The 15,490-nt window shown below is 36.6% G+C and overlaps 2 protein-coding genes across 3 annotated transcripts; both read right to left on the minus strand.

The window, feature by feature from the left end:
• On the minus strand, positions 1,147-9,550 carry LOC109849425 (multiple organellar RNA editing factor 3, mitochondrial-like). 2 transcript variants are annotated; one of them, XM_020419259.1, is made up of 5 exons: positions 9,062-9,550; positions 5,962-6,059; positions 5,784-5,849; positions 5,124-5,354; positions 1,147-1,419 (listed from the first exon to the last, which is right to left on the minus strand). In XM_020419259.1, the coding sequence occupies exons 1-4, from the start codon at positions 9,406-9,408 to the stop codon at positions 5,158-5,160; spliced, it is 708 nt and encodes a 235-aa protein (XP_020274848.1). In that variant the 5' UTR covers positions 9,409-9,550; the 3' UTR covers positions 1,147-1,419; positions 5,124-5,157. The 2 variants fall into 2 exon arrangements, with proteins under 2 accessions (XP_020274848.1, XP_020274849.1); XM_020419260.1 differs by having other exon boundaries at positions 1,147-1,422.
• On the minus strand, positions 11,414-14,631 carry LOC109850059 (exopolygalacturonase-like). Its single transcript, XM_020419972.1, has 5 exons — positions 14,380-14,631; positions 13,602-13,913; positions 13,130-13,419; positions 12,578-12,803; positions 11,414-11,969 (listed from the first exon to the last, which is right to left on the minus strand). The coding sequence occupies exons 1-5, from the start codon at positions 14,575-14,577 to the stop codon at positions 11,673-11,675; spliced, it is 1,323 nt and encodes a 440-aa protein (XP_020275561.1). The 5' UTR covers positions 14,578-14,631; the 3' UTR covers positions 11,414-11,672.

Genomic DNA, 15,490 nt, shown 5'->3' on the forward strand with positions numbered 1-15,490 from the left:
GATCAGAATGTGTAGTATTGCACTATATTCGGTCGGTTCGGGTCGGTTCGGGTTAAAAAGTTTTCAAACCGACTCGAACCACCCTACTCATAAAACCGATTTTTTCGGGTCGGTTCGGTCGGTTTTTTCGGTTTGGACCGAACCATGCTCAGCCCTAGTTGAAGGAAACAATGACAATATTTCATTTAAGAGAGAGATTATTGAGTTGACGATCCCTCCCACAAAAAACTTTATTTTCTATTTTTATTTTTTACTTTATTTTTATCAATTTAAATAATCATGATATTCAACTACGTGCATTGCACGTGCATCTCAACCAGTTTTGTTAAATGAGCTACTAAAAGATAAAGTAATGAGGTCCACATCTTTTTGATGTGACCAACAAGGTTGGCATCACCACATGGCTATCTTTTGGAAGCTCTTTTGAGAAAATGAGCAACCACCTCATACCCGTTATTTCATATATACATAGAACAATATGTTGGAACTTGATATTAAGCATACGATTTTGTGCTTGATAATGAGGTTGTTCATTCTCATCCACACTCTCATCCTGATCGGTCCACCACAGACATCTTGATATAGGACACATGACAGTCAGTGAGCAACAGTCATTGCCTTCCTGTCATTTCCGCAAAGGGAAGTTTCAAGTGTCCCAGCTGCGTATACAGACCACAAACAAATGCTACCCGTTCCTTATTACGTCAAAGGCAGCTCTGTTAAAAAAAAAAACCTCTACAGTCCAGATCCGAGTTTTAATGTAAAAGAGATGATAAAATTCTAAAAGAGATGACACAATCTCATGCTCAACCAGGAACCAATTCGTTATTTAATTCATGCCAGCAGGGATCGCCATTCGAATGAGTTGGACGTTAGGCTGTTTAGAATAAAATTTGCACCGACGATGTTTCACAACACATCACCCGATATTCTGTTGAATTATCGATTTAATAAAGCAGTAGTTCAAAATTAGATTCATCATCCATTTTAATCAATTTCATATGTAAAGTAGCACAACACCAACATCTGATTTGACTCGAGTCCAAATTCAGTTTTGTTGAATGAGATCCAGACATTCTCTTGTCCTCTTCTGATAGATTTAACTAAAGCGAGCAGATTCAAAATTTTGTGTTCATCATGGTGCAGTTAGATCAACCGCCAACTCGTAATTTATATAGAGATTATTGCTAATCTCAATCAAGCTCAAAAGTCAAATAGTTATCCAATAGCAACATTTGTTCTCTAATTACATGGCGGCACTGTAAGAAACAGAGTACAGAAAATTCTAAGTGATAATCAGGGGTTTACTAACTTAAAATGATGATCAAATCCACCCAGAAGGACCAGAACTGCTTCCAAAGATTTAGATTCCTGCTTTCCAAATTCCAACTAAGAAAGCATCCCCTGAACACCCTGTACCTGCTAAAAGAAAAGCACCATTTATTACTGCACTGAATAAATATATCCTTTAGAGTTCACAATTCAACATAAAAGGCGGCACAAATTGCACTTTAGGTAATTTACATATAATCCCACTGAGGTTTGTATGGTTGACAGAAATCCCCCTAATGTTCTGAATGTGACATTTTATCCCCCTCCTTACTAACGTCTAAAAAATGAAGTTTGATATAAAAGCTAATATCACAATTGCAGGCATCACCACATGAACATATATGCGACTATTACAGCGAAAATGTCGATAACATCAAAAATTTGATGATTACTCAATTAGAAATTTCCGTCAACCATCCAAACATCTGGGTTTTTTTTATATAAAATTTTGAAGTAATTTACCCTGCATTTATTGGGAAGCTAAAATTATAAGAGGTAGAATCATTGGGAGTCCAAATACTTTAACCGGACATGGAGCAGTAATCACAGAAGCATGATAGCCAAAAAACCAGCTTACGCTAGTTAGGATATGAGAGACAAAGAAACATGATTAGATAACCCAACAGGGAAAAGGTTGACAAAACAACTCAAGAAAAAGATTCCTCGTAAGTTTTCCTAATCAAATTAATATTAAACATAAATTTTGAGGAGAAACAGAGTTTGTTTCTGATCATCATCACGCCAACGATCTACATTCCAATTATAATTAGCAATGGCTATTTCATAAGCATTAGCAAACAGGTAATCTTGACGAGGAAGCAGTTAAATTAATAGAGGATCAAGTGAAAAATGTCGTTAATCTTTCATGAATAGGTGTAGGTATAGCCTTTAATGTAGACGTACAAACTATTGTTTCATGTAAGACACAATACAGAAGATGAAGAAGAAGAACGAGAAAATTTTGAACTAATATGGTTGCAAGCCTTACATGTAGCGCAAAAATCACTACAAACTAATTAAAAAAGAGCTATACGGTATCAGTTACATGCCGAATATGCTGTGCTTCTCATTGCCCTCCAAATGATTTAAATTACAAAGGAAGGGGAAAAAAGAAGTCAAGTTCCCTCAATGGCTAACTCTATTACATTGATCCTAATCTTAACTAAATCCTACTACTTTTACCTTGACACTCGCGGATATAGGGTCACCACATGTTTAAATCATTCAAAATGATCTTTCTAATCTCTCATTTTCAACTCAAATTCATTCTAACTTTTGATAAATGTCTCTTAGCTTTTAGAGTACTGCTGCTCATATATCAACATTTGGCATGAGCATGTAGGACCAATTTCAAATGCTTTTCATGTATTGGTTTGTTATGAAGTGACCAAGCACACTTCTTAAGAGTCATTAATTACCTTCTCAACCACCCCCACTAGTCTAAGTAATAGAAAAATACATATCGATAATATGCATCACACAACGAATGCTTTCACAAAATTGAAGTATTGACAAAATAGCTCATACTCTCAATCTACAAAAAAATAAACCCATATTATCATGGAAGCTAATTATAATCATAAAATTTGGGTCCATAAACTGAAATAATTGATGGAACAACCCAACTTACAACAAGGCCTCTTCTTTTTTAACTTCCATCACTGTTTCAGCCACCTTAGTGATCAATGGACCCAAGAGGGAAGAGGCAAACTCAGTAATCCTTGTTGATGCTAATAATGATACAGGGATTTTCTGTGTCCTTCCCCTGGTTTTACCCTTATATACATGTGATTATGTTTAGTAACATGAACCACAACCTGATATTTAATAATTCAGTATGGCATTTGACTTTGTACATATATGTTTTCAAAAGTCATTACCTTTACCGCAGCATGTGTATCCTTGAGGTAAATTAGTGAGAAGATCAACAATAATGCTAACCTAGCAATAGTGAGCCTCCTTTCTCATCTTTGATCTTTGTTTTGGAACATTCAATAACAAGCCTCCTTGAATATTGCTTCTCATCTTTGATCTTTGCTCTCTCAATAGTACTTGCTGTTTTCATCTTTCATCTTTGGTTTGGGCAATTGAGCAATAGTTCTTTCTTAAAAATGCTGCCTATATGAAGAGCTGAGAAGACTATTCTCCAAGTCAAAAAGGAGATTGGTTTGCCGCAAAATACATCATCTTCTTTAAAAATTTGTTAATCCCTGACGCTTCAAAGAAAACATGGGATTCAAGCCAATATCATTTGCAGTTTTTTTGAATTACTTGATGAAGCAGTCTTTTCTTTATCTGGGTACGTGACGGTGCGACATTATGATAAGTCCTCATTTGTTTTTTATCAGCTCCAAACCTTCGTTCTATTCTTCTTGGGGCTACCCTGTGTTGTTGACATTTGGAGGCCAACTGACAAAATTTGTTTCATCAACACCAACACATTCACGTGCATCACCAGAGTTGCCATCAAGTGAATCTCCAGGTATTAGTGAACTTTCTTCACTTGATGATTTTACAGTCATGACGAATTGACGATAAGTACATCAGTGAAATTTCATAACAATCTTTGTGAAGGAAAATCTTATGTTACTTTTCCATGAGCATGAAGAAAATCGTATATTCCTTCACAAAGATTGTTAAGTAATTATTTCAGTTTATGAACCCAAATATTATTGTTATAATGTGCTTTTATGATTAATACAATTTCAGTATATTACTTGTAGATTAAGGGCATAAGCGATTATGTCAATTTTTAATTTTGTAAGGGAATTAATTTATATGAAGCATATCACACGAGTTCTTCTAATAAAAATAACAGTGGAGGAGGAGCTGGTGGTGGTAACAACCCTTAACAAGGCACTGATAACAAAACCGTTACCGTGTTACTTCAATTTAATCAGCTAGGTGATTCTCTTCTAGCACGTGTCTGATCATTAAGTATCAATAAACATTTACGGTCAGCTTTAAGAATCCTCCTCCGCTGCTTCCTAGAGATTCTCCACTGCAATCCTTACCATGTTCGCTTGGCAATAACCTGTTTTAATCTTGATCCTCCAATTCCTGGAGATTCTCCATTGCAATTCTTAACAATGTTCACCAAGCCATAGCCTGTTTTAATTTTGATCCTTGGAGATGAATAAATCCTTTCCACCATGTTCCTTCTAAATTCACTAAAATCTATCCATTCCATTAGTTTTTCCTATTTTATGCTTTATTAGTGACAAGTCCACATTTCCTCAAGGAACAAGGTTTCAGTTGGCTTTCCTCAAGAGAAAAAAGGACAGTCATGCTGTCCTTAACTACTTCTAGTACATACTAAATGTGCTTCAAAAGATCATCAGAGCATCACGATCAAAGCAGCCTTTATAAACTGGTTGTTTTAAATCATAAAATTCTATTGGAAGTTAAGATTTTTTTTTTTTGACCTACAAGACATGCTATTCTCCTAGGCAATATTCATAAATTAAGGAAATAATGGGTAGAGATGGCCATCACTTTCTTAAATGAACTACCAAGAGATAGACTAGTGGTGGGGCTCACCCACCTGGTCACATCAGAGCAGGCAGATTTCACCACTATTATCTCGATAGCTCATTTTCATAATGAGGTGGCATTCTATATACATTACTCCCATATAATTGGTGAAAGAATCAAAGACCAATAACAAATGGTAATCTCTACATGATAAGAAATGAAGTGGGCTTATACACGACGACTTGAAATGTCCTATACAGTCACACATTGCAGCAGACAACTATATAAGATCTCCTACATCAACAATTTGGACAAACCTGGATTCTCCAATGGAAGATGAAGTACTTGCTCTCAGTTCTCAGGCTTTTCGTCGGGAACTGGTTGGTTATCCTGTGTCCATGAGCCCCTTTGTGCTGGTTCCCTTCTTTCAACTTGCATAGTTTCCCTACGCCTGTCATAACGAGGGCGGGGTCGAGTCCTAGTTTGCTGCCTTTCACTAAAACGGAACTGTGGCCTGTGGATGACCTTTCCATCTATAAAAAGATCCCCTAGTGCAGCAAAAAAAAATTAAGAAATGCATGTCCGAATCCAACAGAAACTGAAATTGACAAAATAATTGTATGATTTTTTTAAATCTAAACTTCAGAAGGTGAAAGTTACAAAAATTGAATCCATTACTAGCATTAATTCACAGCATACTGCATGTATATAAAATGATTAACATGTGCGCTTTTGCTGATGCCAGATCAACCAAAAATAGCGGATAGATATTTACTCTATACTCCAGTAATATGATTAACTAACATATTGTAAGATAATAATTAGCACATCAACTCCACCAATTTAATAATTAATAAAGCATGAGAGCTGAAATTAATAATTATAATCAAATGAAATGCCATAAATAGACAAAACATTTTTGAAGTTGCTACTTCCAGAAACTATACAAATGCAATGAGTATTTTGCTGTTACTAACCTCCGTAATCCTTGTTGGGAACATCCAGATAAGAATCAGGTAACACCCAAAGAACACCAGGTAATCCTGCCAGATTAAACAACAAATATCAATTATCACACATATTTCTCTTGAAACCAATTGAAGAAGGGAAGTTTCTTGAATCAATCCACTCAATGGAACCCCAATAATCCAGCACCTTTAACTTTATAAGACAGCTCCTCAGATATCAGCGCACCAAACCCTGTGTATGTTGTGGTACACACTGAGTAGATCTTCTTTTTTGCTTCCTCTTCACTGAAACAAGAATGAACAGATTCACGTTAAATAATTATAATCCCGTGCCTTTTATCACGCTTCTTACTTGAAGATGTTGATCCGTACATCCAATTCTCTATGCGGGAAAAAGATGAATATCTTGTACAAAGAACTTGTTTCAAGTCTACTTAAATAGGAACACCAAAAGGCAAAACATCAAAGCTTATGATTTTCAATTCAACATCAATACAGGATAACAACATATAACAGCTATCCACAAACAAAAAAAAGAATTTCACACATAAGCTTGTTAAGACAATTGATTATAGTATACAGGTTATAAACTTTGTTTTCAATTGCATGATATACGCTGATATTATATGGTGATACAACAATATTTATGCTAATAGGTCCATCGAAAACACTTCACCTATCACAGTTTTCCCATCAAGTTTCGCACAAACAAACAGCTAGTGAAGTAAGCCATTTAAATAGATTGTCATCAAAGTTCTTGAGATGTTTTATATTGGCACTCTAAATCAGGATTAGTTTGGGAAAAAAAACCAAAATCACAGTAATTTGTGCAAAAGTTCCGGAATCAATTAAGGGGTCTTTTCAATCATGGATTCTCATTTTGGTTTGATAAAGAAACAAAATGGAAAGTAGGTCTTCTAAGCAATATTTGTTTGTTTTCTTCATAGAAATTGAAGATGTTGGAATGGGATTTGTGACCCAGTTAATGATGGTCTGCATTAAAAAGAATATAATATGATCACCATATCTTAATTGGTCAGTAAACAGGTGAGTTTACCGTGCAACACAATACATTTATTTTCTAATTATAATGAGTTACACGGTACGTAACGGGTCATGGGACGAATTCGGGTATGCAATTAGCCACTTAGAAAATTTGGATTCGTTAGGGGTAGCTTGCTTTGATATGCAAGTTTGGTTAGTGGTATGCTGTATATATTTTCGCGGTGCGCTTAAAGTTTTTCAAAATATAAAGTAGAAAACTAGAAGGCTAATTATGAATTTTAATATTTTTTTCATACAACATACTTAAATACTTCTTTTTGATGGAGTTTGTTTCTTTGTTAATCAGAGCTCGTTTTAGGATCATGATTTTGTTTTACATTTAATTAGTATACGTGTTTAAGTTACAGTAAAGTCATTAGCTCATATATACTCTATTGTGTCTCCCTACATTTAATTGCACACATTGCATTGCGCTTGCGCATGTGCACTTAAAGAGACTTTACATCTAGTATACTTGTAAGTGGTACATCAAATTTGGGAAACCGGTTCGTGTATCGAAGGGAATCGGTTCGTAGGAACTATACGACGGTTCGAGGGGGGGTCCGGGGAATCGCGCAACAATGATAATAGAAATTAAAGGTAATATGGCGTATACAATCAAAACCAAGTAGCACTTATAATTTTCCTAAAAATTTTAACACAATTTTTTTCTAAAAATTGCTTGACCAGTAGAAGTCTTCCCTCCAACTAATGCTGCCATCTAACGACTTAACATATTTATAATTTAAATTAGAATAATCAAACTTTTTGCAATATCCCAAACTTGAAGATATTTATTTGGTAATAAAAAGAAAATAGAGAGGAAGTGGGGGAGGGGAGAATTCTAAAAGGTTCTTGAAGGTCCTGTTTGGCAAAGGGTTAATGAAGAGGGGTTAAAGAGAAGAATTAATGTACTTAGCCCATTTGATAATCCGAAGGACTAAATTATTAACCCGTTAAATAAGTTTTATTTTAAACCTTATGATCGGTTTTAGTGTTTGGGAATAACAATGATTTTGACTATTTTCTTTATAATTAGAAGGGTTAACTCTTATTCCATCTAAATAGGAGTATTAGTAAACCCCTCATTTTGAGGGGTTAACTCATTTTAACCCCTCTAGAGGGGTTAACTTAACCCTTCTATATTTTTTATGTTTGGCAAATTATGGAGGGTTAACTCACTTTAACCCTTATATAGATTTGTTGTGTTTGGCAGGTTAAGAAGGGGTTAAGTCTCATTAACCCCTCACTTAACCCTTTGCCAAACGGTACCGAAAGGAACTACAAATAACACAAGAAAATAATTGACATGCTTAACTTTGTAGCCTCCTCTTGCAAGAGAGAACAAAGGTCTACCCCGCTTTGTCACCAAAATCTGAAGTCGGAAAGAGGGTTTTCTGGCATTGATTTCATTGAGTTAGCAGCAAAAATCAGTATTTCACTGTATTCTCATGTCCATGAAAACAAACAGAAAATTTTGAAATGGATTTTTGCTCTGAAAAAAGATGTTGCTGGATCCTGCAAATCCCATGGATTCCTAAGGGACCTTTGCAAGCCAATCATTAGTGTGGTCCACAAATTCTATTCTAACATCTTCAATTTCTATGAAGAAAATAAACTTAGAAAACCTACTCCCCATTGCATTTTCTTACCATCCAAATAAAGAATAAGGATTTTGCGAAGTTTGAGAATTTTTGGATTAACAACAAATCCAAAATTCTAAAATGAGAATCCATGTGCAAAACAGCTCATTAGGGGACTTGTGTGTTGGAACTCATCTCAAATTAGGAACGCTATCTACAGTTGACAACCACAACTTGATACACCTCTAATACTTGTACAAGTCTGTAGGTGTTCCTACAAAGTAATTGAAAGTATTTAATATTCTAACTTCAACTTCATTTTTGTCGTTAATATAATCTATTCAATGAAAATAAATAACCATATACAAAACGATAGAAACTTCTTCCCCTCTCAGCCCAAAGCCCCTCTATTCCCGCTTGAATTGCTTAACATATAACCATATCAAAAGGGAATTTTAACTTACTGTAAGTACCATCTAAAATTTAAAATTCCCCAACTATTAAAGTTTCCACTTCTCCATTCGATTTTCCTCCTATTCTACACCATTTTATTGCATGGAATTTGGATTTAGATACAACATTGATATCTTCCATGGTATATCTTCTGCAAAAATTAAAACTTTAAATGTGCAAACTGACTTAAAAAAAAAAACAATTTACCTCCCAACAACCTTCGCTAGGGTTTTGACATAAGCATCAACCATCTCCTCCTCCGATAGCTTCTTATCTTGATCAAACTCCAAAACAATCAACCAGTGCTCGTAATCGCAGCCATCGAGCATGATCGTGTCCTTCGGCGGGCGATTGCTCCAGTTTGGCGACGAATCATTCAGCGGAGAGTAACCCGAACCCGACGTCGTCTTGAACCTCGCCGGAACCGCCGACGGAAGCGCGATTCCGACGCGGTTGAGGGTGGCGACGCCGACGCGGGGGTTTCTTAGGGAGGGGGATGAGAGGAGAGATCGAGAGAGGAGGGAGGTGATGCTGCGTCTGGTCACCGCCGCCATGGATTGGGGTTTTAGAGGTTTTAGGGGTTTTTTGTGGAGTATTGGGACTTTTAGGAGGTGCGGTCACCGCTGAGATTGGAGATGGGGGTGAGTATTTGGAGGAGGAGGTTGGTTAATGGGCTAGCGTTGTTGAGGCCCGTAGAGGTTGGGCTATGATATCGATTAGGGGGTGTTGCTACGAGTACCCAAATGGGGGACAAAGGTAACGTACGGGTGATGTGTTACCATCCGATTGTATAATCTTATATCAACTTAAGTTAACATCAAACTTTTGTCCACTCATTTATATATATAAAAAGACTTTTCATATCATGCAAGGATCCATAGGCAACATAAGTGAATAGAAACTTTGGTGGACCATCAACTTAAGTTGACATAAGAATTGCTCTCGACGATACTCTTATATCTGGAAATTTTAATTTGTAAATGCTCACGCTTCGAAGAAAAAAGGGCCTCTCACTTGACAAAATAAAAAGGGACGTCATCCCATACTGAATAAATGACAGAAATCAGGGCCGGCCCTGACCCTAAGCGGGTCAGGCGGCCGCCTAGGGCCCCCAAAAACGTAGGGCCCCTAATATCTGCTCTCTCTCATTCACTTCATCTCCATGGTTTCTTGTTTAATTTGGAGAGGTTGAAGTCTGCAGATAATGATAGTTTGAAGTGTTCATGTTTTAACCTTGAAGATCTCCTAAAGCATGACAAATTTTTTTATATTAATGGGAAAGAATTATTTTCAGAACTCCAAATCTTAAGAGAAGCATTACCAAGAGGAACAAAAAAAGCAATTGAAGTATTGAATTTTATGGAAATGCTAAATTGTTGCTTTCCAAATACTTAGATTTCTTATAGAGTATTATTAACAATACCAAGGCCGAGAGAAGCTTTTCAAAGTTGAAGCTCATCAAATCTTATCTACGGTCAACAATGTCACAAGAGAGATTGAATGGATTAGCTATGATATCTATCGAAAAAAATTTGTTGGAGAAGCTTGATTGGAACATTTTAATTGATAATTTTGCAGCTCAAAATGCAAGGTGATCCCATTTAATGTAGTATGAATTGTGTTATTTATAAAGCATCAAGAAGTTTTTTGATTTTAATATTAATATGAATTGTGTTATTTATAAAGCATCAAGAAGTTTTTTGATTTTAATATTAATACGATTATGTGCTTATTGTCTCAGAAGTTTTTTGATTTTAATATTAATACGATTATGTGCTTATTGTCTCATTTTAATAAAAAATATTTTGTTATCTTATAAAAAATTTTGTGTATGAAATATTGTATATAGAGGCTCCTCATTTGAAAACTTGATTAGGGCCCCGTGAAAAATTAAGAATATCAGGGCCGGCCCTGACAGAAATACACTTTAATTAAACCCAAAAGCAATAAACAAAAATGCACTCAAAATCATATTCATATGCTTTCTTGACAATTCGATTGCGATACTCCCTCCACATTTTGTGATGCACACATCACGTGCACCAGAATACTAGCTAGTAGGTATAGTTTGAAGATAAATGCAATTTTTATTGCAACCCATGTTTTATTGCAGTTTAAAATAGTTTTGTTGAAAAGAGTCAGAGAATCATTTATAAAAAAAATTCATGGAAGGAGGTAGGAAAAAGTTGATACATGTGTCACGACCTACTTTAATTAAGCTGCAAACAACATGTATGATATAGCATTATAAACAAAGAACTTAATAAAGGAATCAATCAATCGACGACATTAAGATTGATATCAGGGCATATATCGCTTTCTTCTCCCTCTTCACATGATGTCTACAGAGAACTCTCTATATGATCTTTTTTGCTATAGTGTTTCCTTTTATGGTCATGCATGATGTGTGTGTAAAGAGTATTGATCATGCACACAGGAGGCAATTCTAAAGAGGATTTTAGTATCACGTACGGACACAAAAACAAATAGTTTCTCAGAAAAATATTTAACCTCCTAAATAAAAAATAGTACTTACTCTGCAAAATCATAATCAACTTGTACATAATAACCAACCTCAAAGCAAACTCTGAGGCACTTTGATACTTCTCTGCAATTATGAAGCTTGAACCTCTCCCCAGATCTAAAAAAAAAAAAAAGATCCTCACAGAACTTACGACAATCTTCCAGAAAATTGTGATACAAAACTATCCATCTTCCGTCGATCATGAAGATGGAAACCCAGAAATATATACAAATATCCATACAAATTGCAAGAAGAAAGCACGTAGTTACTATTTTTTTTTTTTTAAATCCCTAATCAAACTTCATCCTTGTGGACCTGCAAAATTTTAACCTGATGCGTCTGAAAACATTTTGCAAGTGACTTTGAAAGCGTGCTATCAGGCTTCTTGGATGTGGCAACGAGTCCCTTGACATTAAAGCATTTAGAGGTGATATCGGAGGCAGCACCATTGATGTGCTCCAAGTTTACGTCGTGGAGCTTCACATTCTCGCAGGGAACCGAGGAACTGCACTTCAGGTTCACCGCGACGGGGCGACTTGATGTCCCCGATATCCTATTAAACGTCACGTTATTTACCTTGAACAAGGAGGGCTGCACACAAACGGAAATGCCCTTAATATTTAGCACGACACTGATACTGGAGGCAGTAATTTTACAGCTGCGAAACTGCCGAAAACTTATTAAAATCCCTTTAACTTAATTTGTTTTTCCACTAAACCCCCAAAGTGTTTTAACTTTTTCCAGAAAACCCCGAGCAAAATGCCTCTTGCAATTGAAATATCCATCCAATTCCACTATTTTCTTGTTTTTCTGGGGGCTCATCTTCTCCTATTATCCTCTCCTCCTTCCTTTTTTTTTTTTACTCTAGTAAGATCCACTTTAAATGCATGGTTGGTGATATTTGAACTTGGGTTTCTTTGATAACTTATAAAAGTCCCTTACGATGCACCACAATTTCGGACTTTTGGTGCCATTGGAGGACTGTTAACATGCTGTCAAATCCCATTAAGTCACATGCTTAACCAGGATTAAAAAGGAAAGGATATAACTACCAGAGTCCAAGTTTCAGTTCATGAAAAGGAAGCTCAACCTTTTGAGGGCATGTGGAGCATAAAATTATAGCTCTCAGTCGTCATTACAGCTTTAAAGTTTCGGTGGAGTAGAATAGACTTTTATAAAACTTACGATCTAAGTCTTACCTTATTTGAGCATGTTTTTTTGGGACAATACTCCTGATCTATGATGATTGGACGGGAGACATTGTTCACAATGATATCTTCAAATTTGAAGTTCGAAGCTCGACCAGGTTGCGAACCAGGCCACGTCTTGATACGGATACCGTTCTGTGTGTTTGAAATTGTGCAGTTATTAACCTTTACCCCAATCACGTCCTTGTCATCCATGTACTTTCCTAGACCCCCAACACTGATATCACCAACACAACTTATTAACAAAATCAATGGTATGTAAAACCCTAGGGTCTTTTACGTATTAGCCCCCTACATCTTTCATATTTTGAAATACGTCCCTAAAATCGTTGAAATTGCTATTGGGTCTCCGAATTCTCATAAGCTCCAATGGCTACCTCTACTCTTGATTGTAGCGACTAACTAGACACAGCTTATGAAAATTTGGGGATCTAAAAGCAATTCCATTGCTTCGAGGGATTAGTTTTAAAGTATGAAAGTTTTAAGGGATTAATATAGAAAAAACCTAAAATTGTAATATTGATAAGAATTTTGATCCTTCACCTGATCCCGTGTCCAGGGCCACAATTTACGCCAGAGATTGACACATTGTTGTTACCTGGGCCAATGGAGATGCAGTCATCACCAGTGCCGATGGCGAGGCGAGTAACATTGATATTATTGCAGTCACTTATGTGGAGTCCGTCAGTGTTCGGGCTATCTCCAGGTGCGGATATATTGAGGTTCAACACGGTCACAAAATTGCTCCTCTGAATGGCCATGTGATAGCCCTTGCTATTAAGAAGCGTTAGATTGGCGATTGTTGCATTGCTGATCTTAATGAATCGTGTTGACTGCAAGAGAGCTTGTATCGCTAAGTCGTCAGTGATTCTAGCAGTGCGAAAAAAAAAAACTAAATGCACAAGCTATTTAAACAAGGTTGACTGTAGATACATTATACATCCAGCGTGTTGTGGAGCGTGGTACAACTGCTTATACTTTGTAAACTATTTTAAAGGATGAGCATAGCTCTCACCAGTGGAGAGTTGTGGCAATTCCTCCCTGTACACCTTGTTAGATTCCAAGAGGTAGCGCCCTGGGCATCAACAACGCCACCACCCTCGATAATGAGCTTATTAAGAGCCCTGAATTCCAACCAAGCGATCGTAGTTATGCTTGTGGGGCTTGCGGGGGCTAGTAATTTCCCCTTGATCTCAAACTTTGGAGACGTGTTGTTGGAGCAAGGGCCTTGAAAGATGATTTGGCCAAGAAGGAAAGACCCCTTCGGGATCAAGAAGCTTGCAGCTCCTCTGTGTTTACATGCAGCACTCCAAGCATCTGAAAACGCCTGAGAGAGAGAGAGAGAGAGAGAGAGAGACCAGTTAGTCTTGAACTAATTTTGAGGATCAATGCAATGATAGGATCCACTTGAAAGTTAGATTGCGAAATCACATAAGCATGCTTGCATTTTTTACGGGTTAATTGCTGATTGACACCCCCTTTAATATCGACCAATTGCGGATAGACCCCATAGTTTTTTGTTGCTGACAGACCCTTGTATTATTGCCCAATTGTAGACAGACCCCCTTGAGTTGATTTTTTTAACAGTTTTACCCTCAGGAGATTTGTTTGTCAAAAAAACAATTCTCTTTCTCTAAAGGGTAAACGAGTCGAAAGAATTCACTCGGGGCTCTATCTGCAACAATAAAACTACAGAAGGTCCATACGACATCAGACGATAGTACAGGGGGTCTATGCACAATTAACCCTTTTTTTTTTAAAAACACACATATATATATCAATGCTAAACTCACCTTGCTATTATCAGTTTTCCCGTTGGAAATTGCTCCATACTTGGTCACGTCGAAGACCTCCTGTCCACGACAAGGTCGGGGAACGCATATTACCAACCAGGAGAAACAAGCAAGTTTCAGGGTTGTTTCTAAGGCTACACGATTATGTATTTGGCCAAGTTTGAATCTTTCCGCACGAAAGAGCCTTGAATACTCCATCTCCTTAGGATGGAAGAAGAAAATGAAGAGCAAGGACAAATTGGTTGCTTAGACGTTTACTTATTTCGTAGTTAACATATCACCTTGAAACGACTGGTTCCTGTCAAAGGGCTTGAAGAGGTTGTTATAACTTAAGTGCTATTTCCTCTCATGGCCTCAGCTCTAAATCTGGAAGTTAATCTCACAAGGCACTATAATTAGTTGAAGGGATCATGTTAAGATAGATAAACCTGGAGGTTCATCTGCAGATCCTTTCGGGGCTAGTGATTTTCAAATTCTAATAAGACATCAAACGGCAAACCACCATGCATCCACTTCTGCAGGTGCTGCTTCCAATTTCATCTGTGAGAGACCCACTAAATAAAGATAGATATGAATATTATCATGTTACTCAGGAGGAAAAAAACCATAAATATGGATAACAAAGTGCTAAGATAAGAGCAACCAAATGAGTAAGAATATGAGAAAGGACCAAGGTACAAGCGGTTGAGAGCATAATCTAATTGGCTGCGCATATCTCATTCAAAAAAATAAATAAATAATATAAGAGCACCATGGAGACGCCCCAAAGGAGTTCATTCAAGATCTTTCACTATATAGGAATTTCAAAATTAGATTGCAATATAAAATGTAATTAATTTGACGGCCCCATATAGATGTCCAAGACTCGCACAAAGAAAAAGAAGTTACCCTTGCAAATTCAAAACGTCCACCCTTACATTTTTCTGCTCAAGGATTTGCTATAGTTTCTGACATAGGCACTGTTTGGTTGGGTTGTGGGTTTTTCTTTTCTTTTCTCTTTTTTTCTTTCTTTCTTTTTTTTTTTTTTTTTTTGGGGGGGGGGGGGGGGGGGTCATGAGAGAAGAATAAATTCTTTTTATTATTCTGAAATAAACAAAATAAACAATGTAGA

The sequence above is a fragment of the Asparagus officinalis genome, chromosome 7 (assembly GCF_001876935.1).
Source record: "Asparagus officinalis chromosome 7, Aspof.V1, whole genome shotgun sequence".
Taxonomy (NCBI): domain Eukaryota; kingdom Viridiplantae; phylum Streptophyta; class Magnoliopsida; order Asparagales; family Asparagaceae; genus Asparagus; species Asparagus officinalis.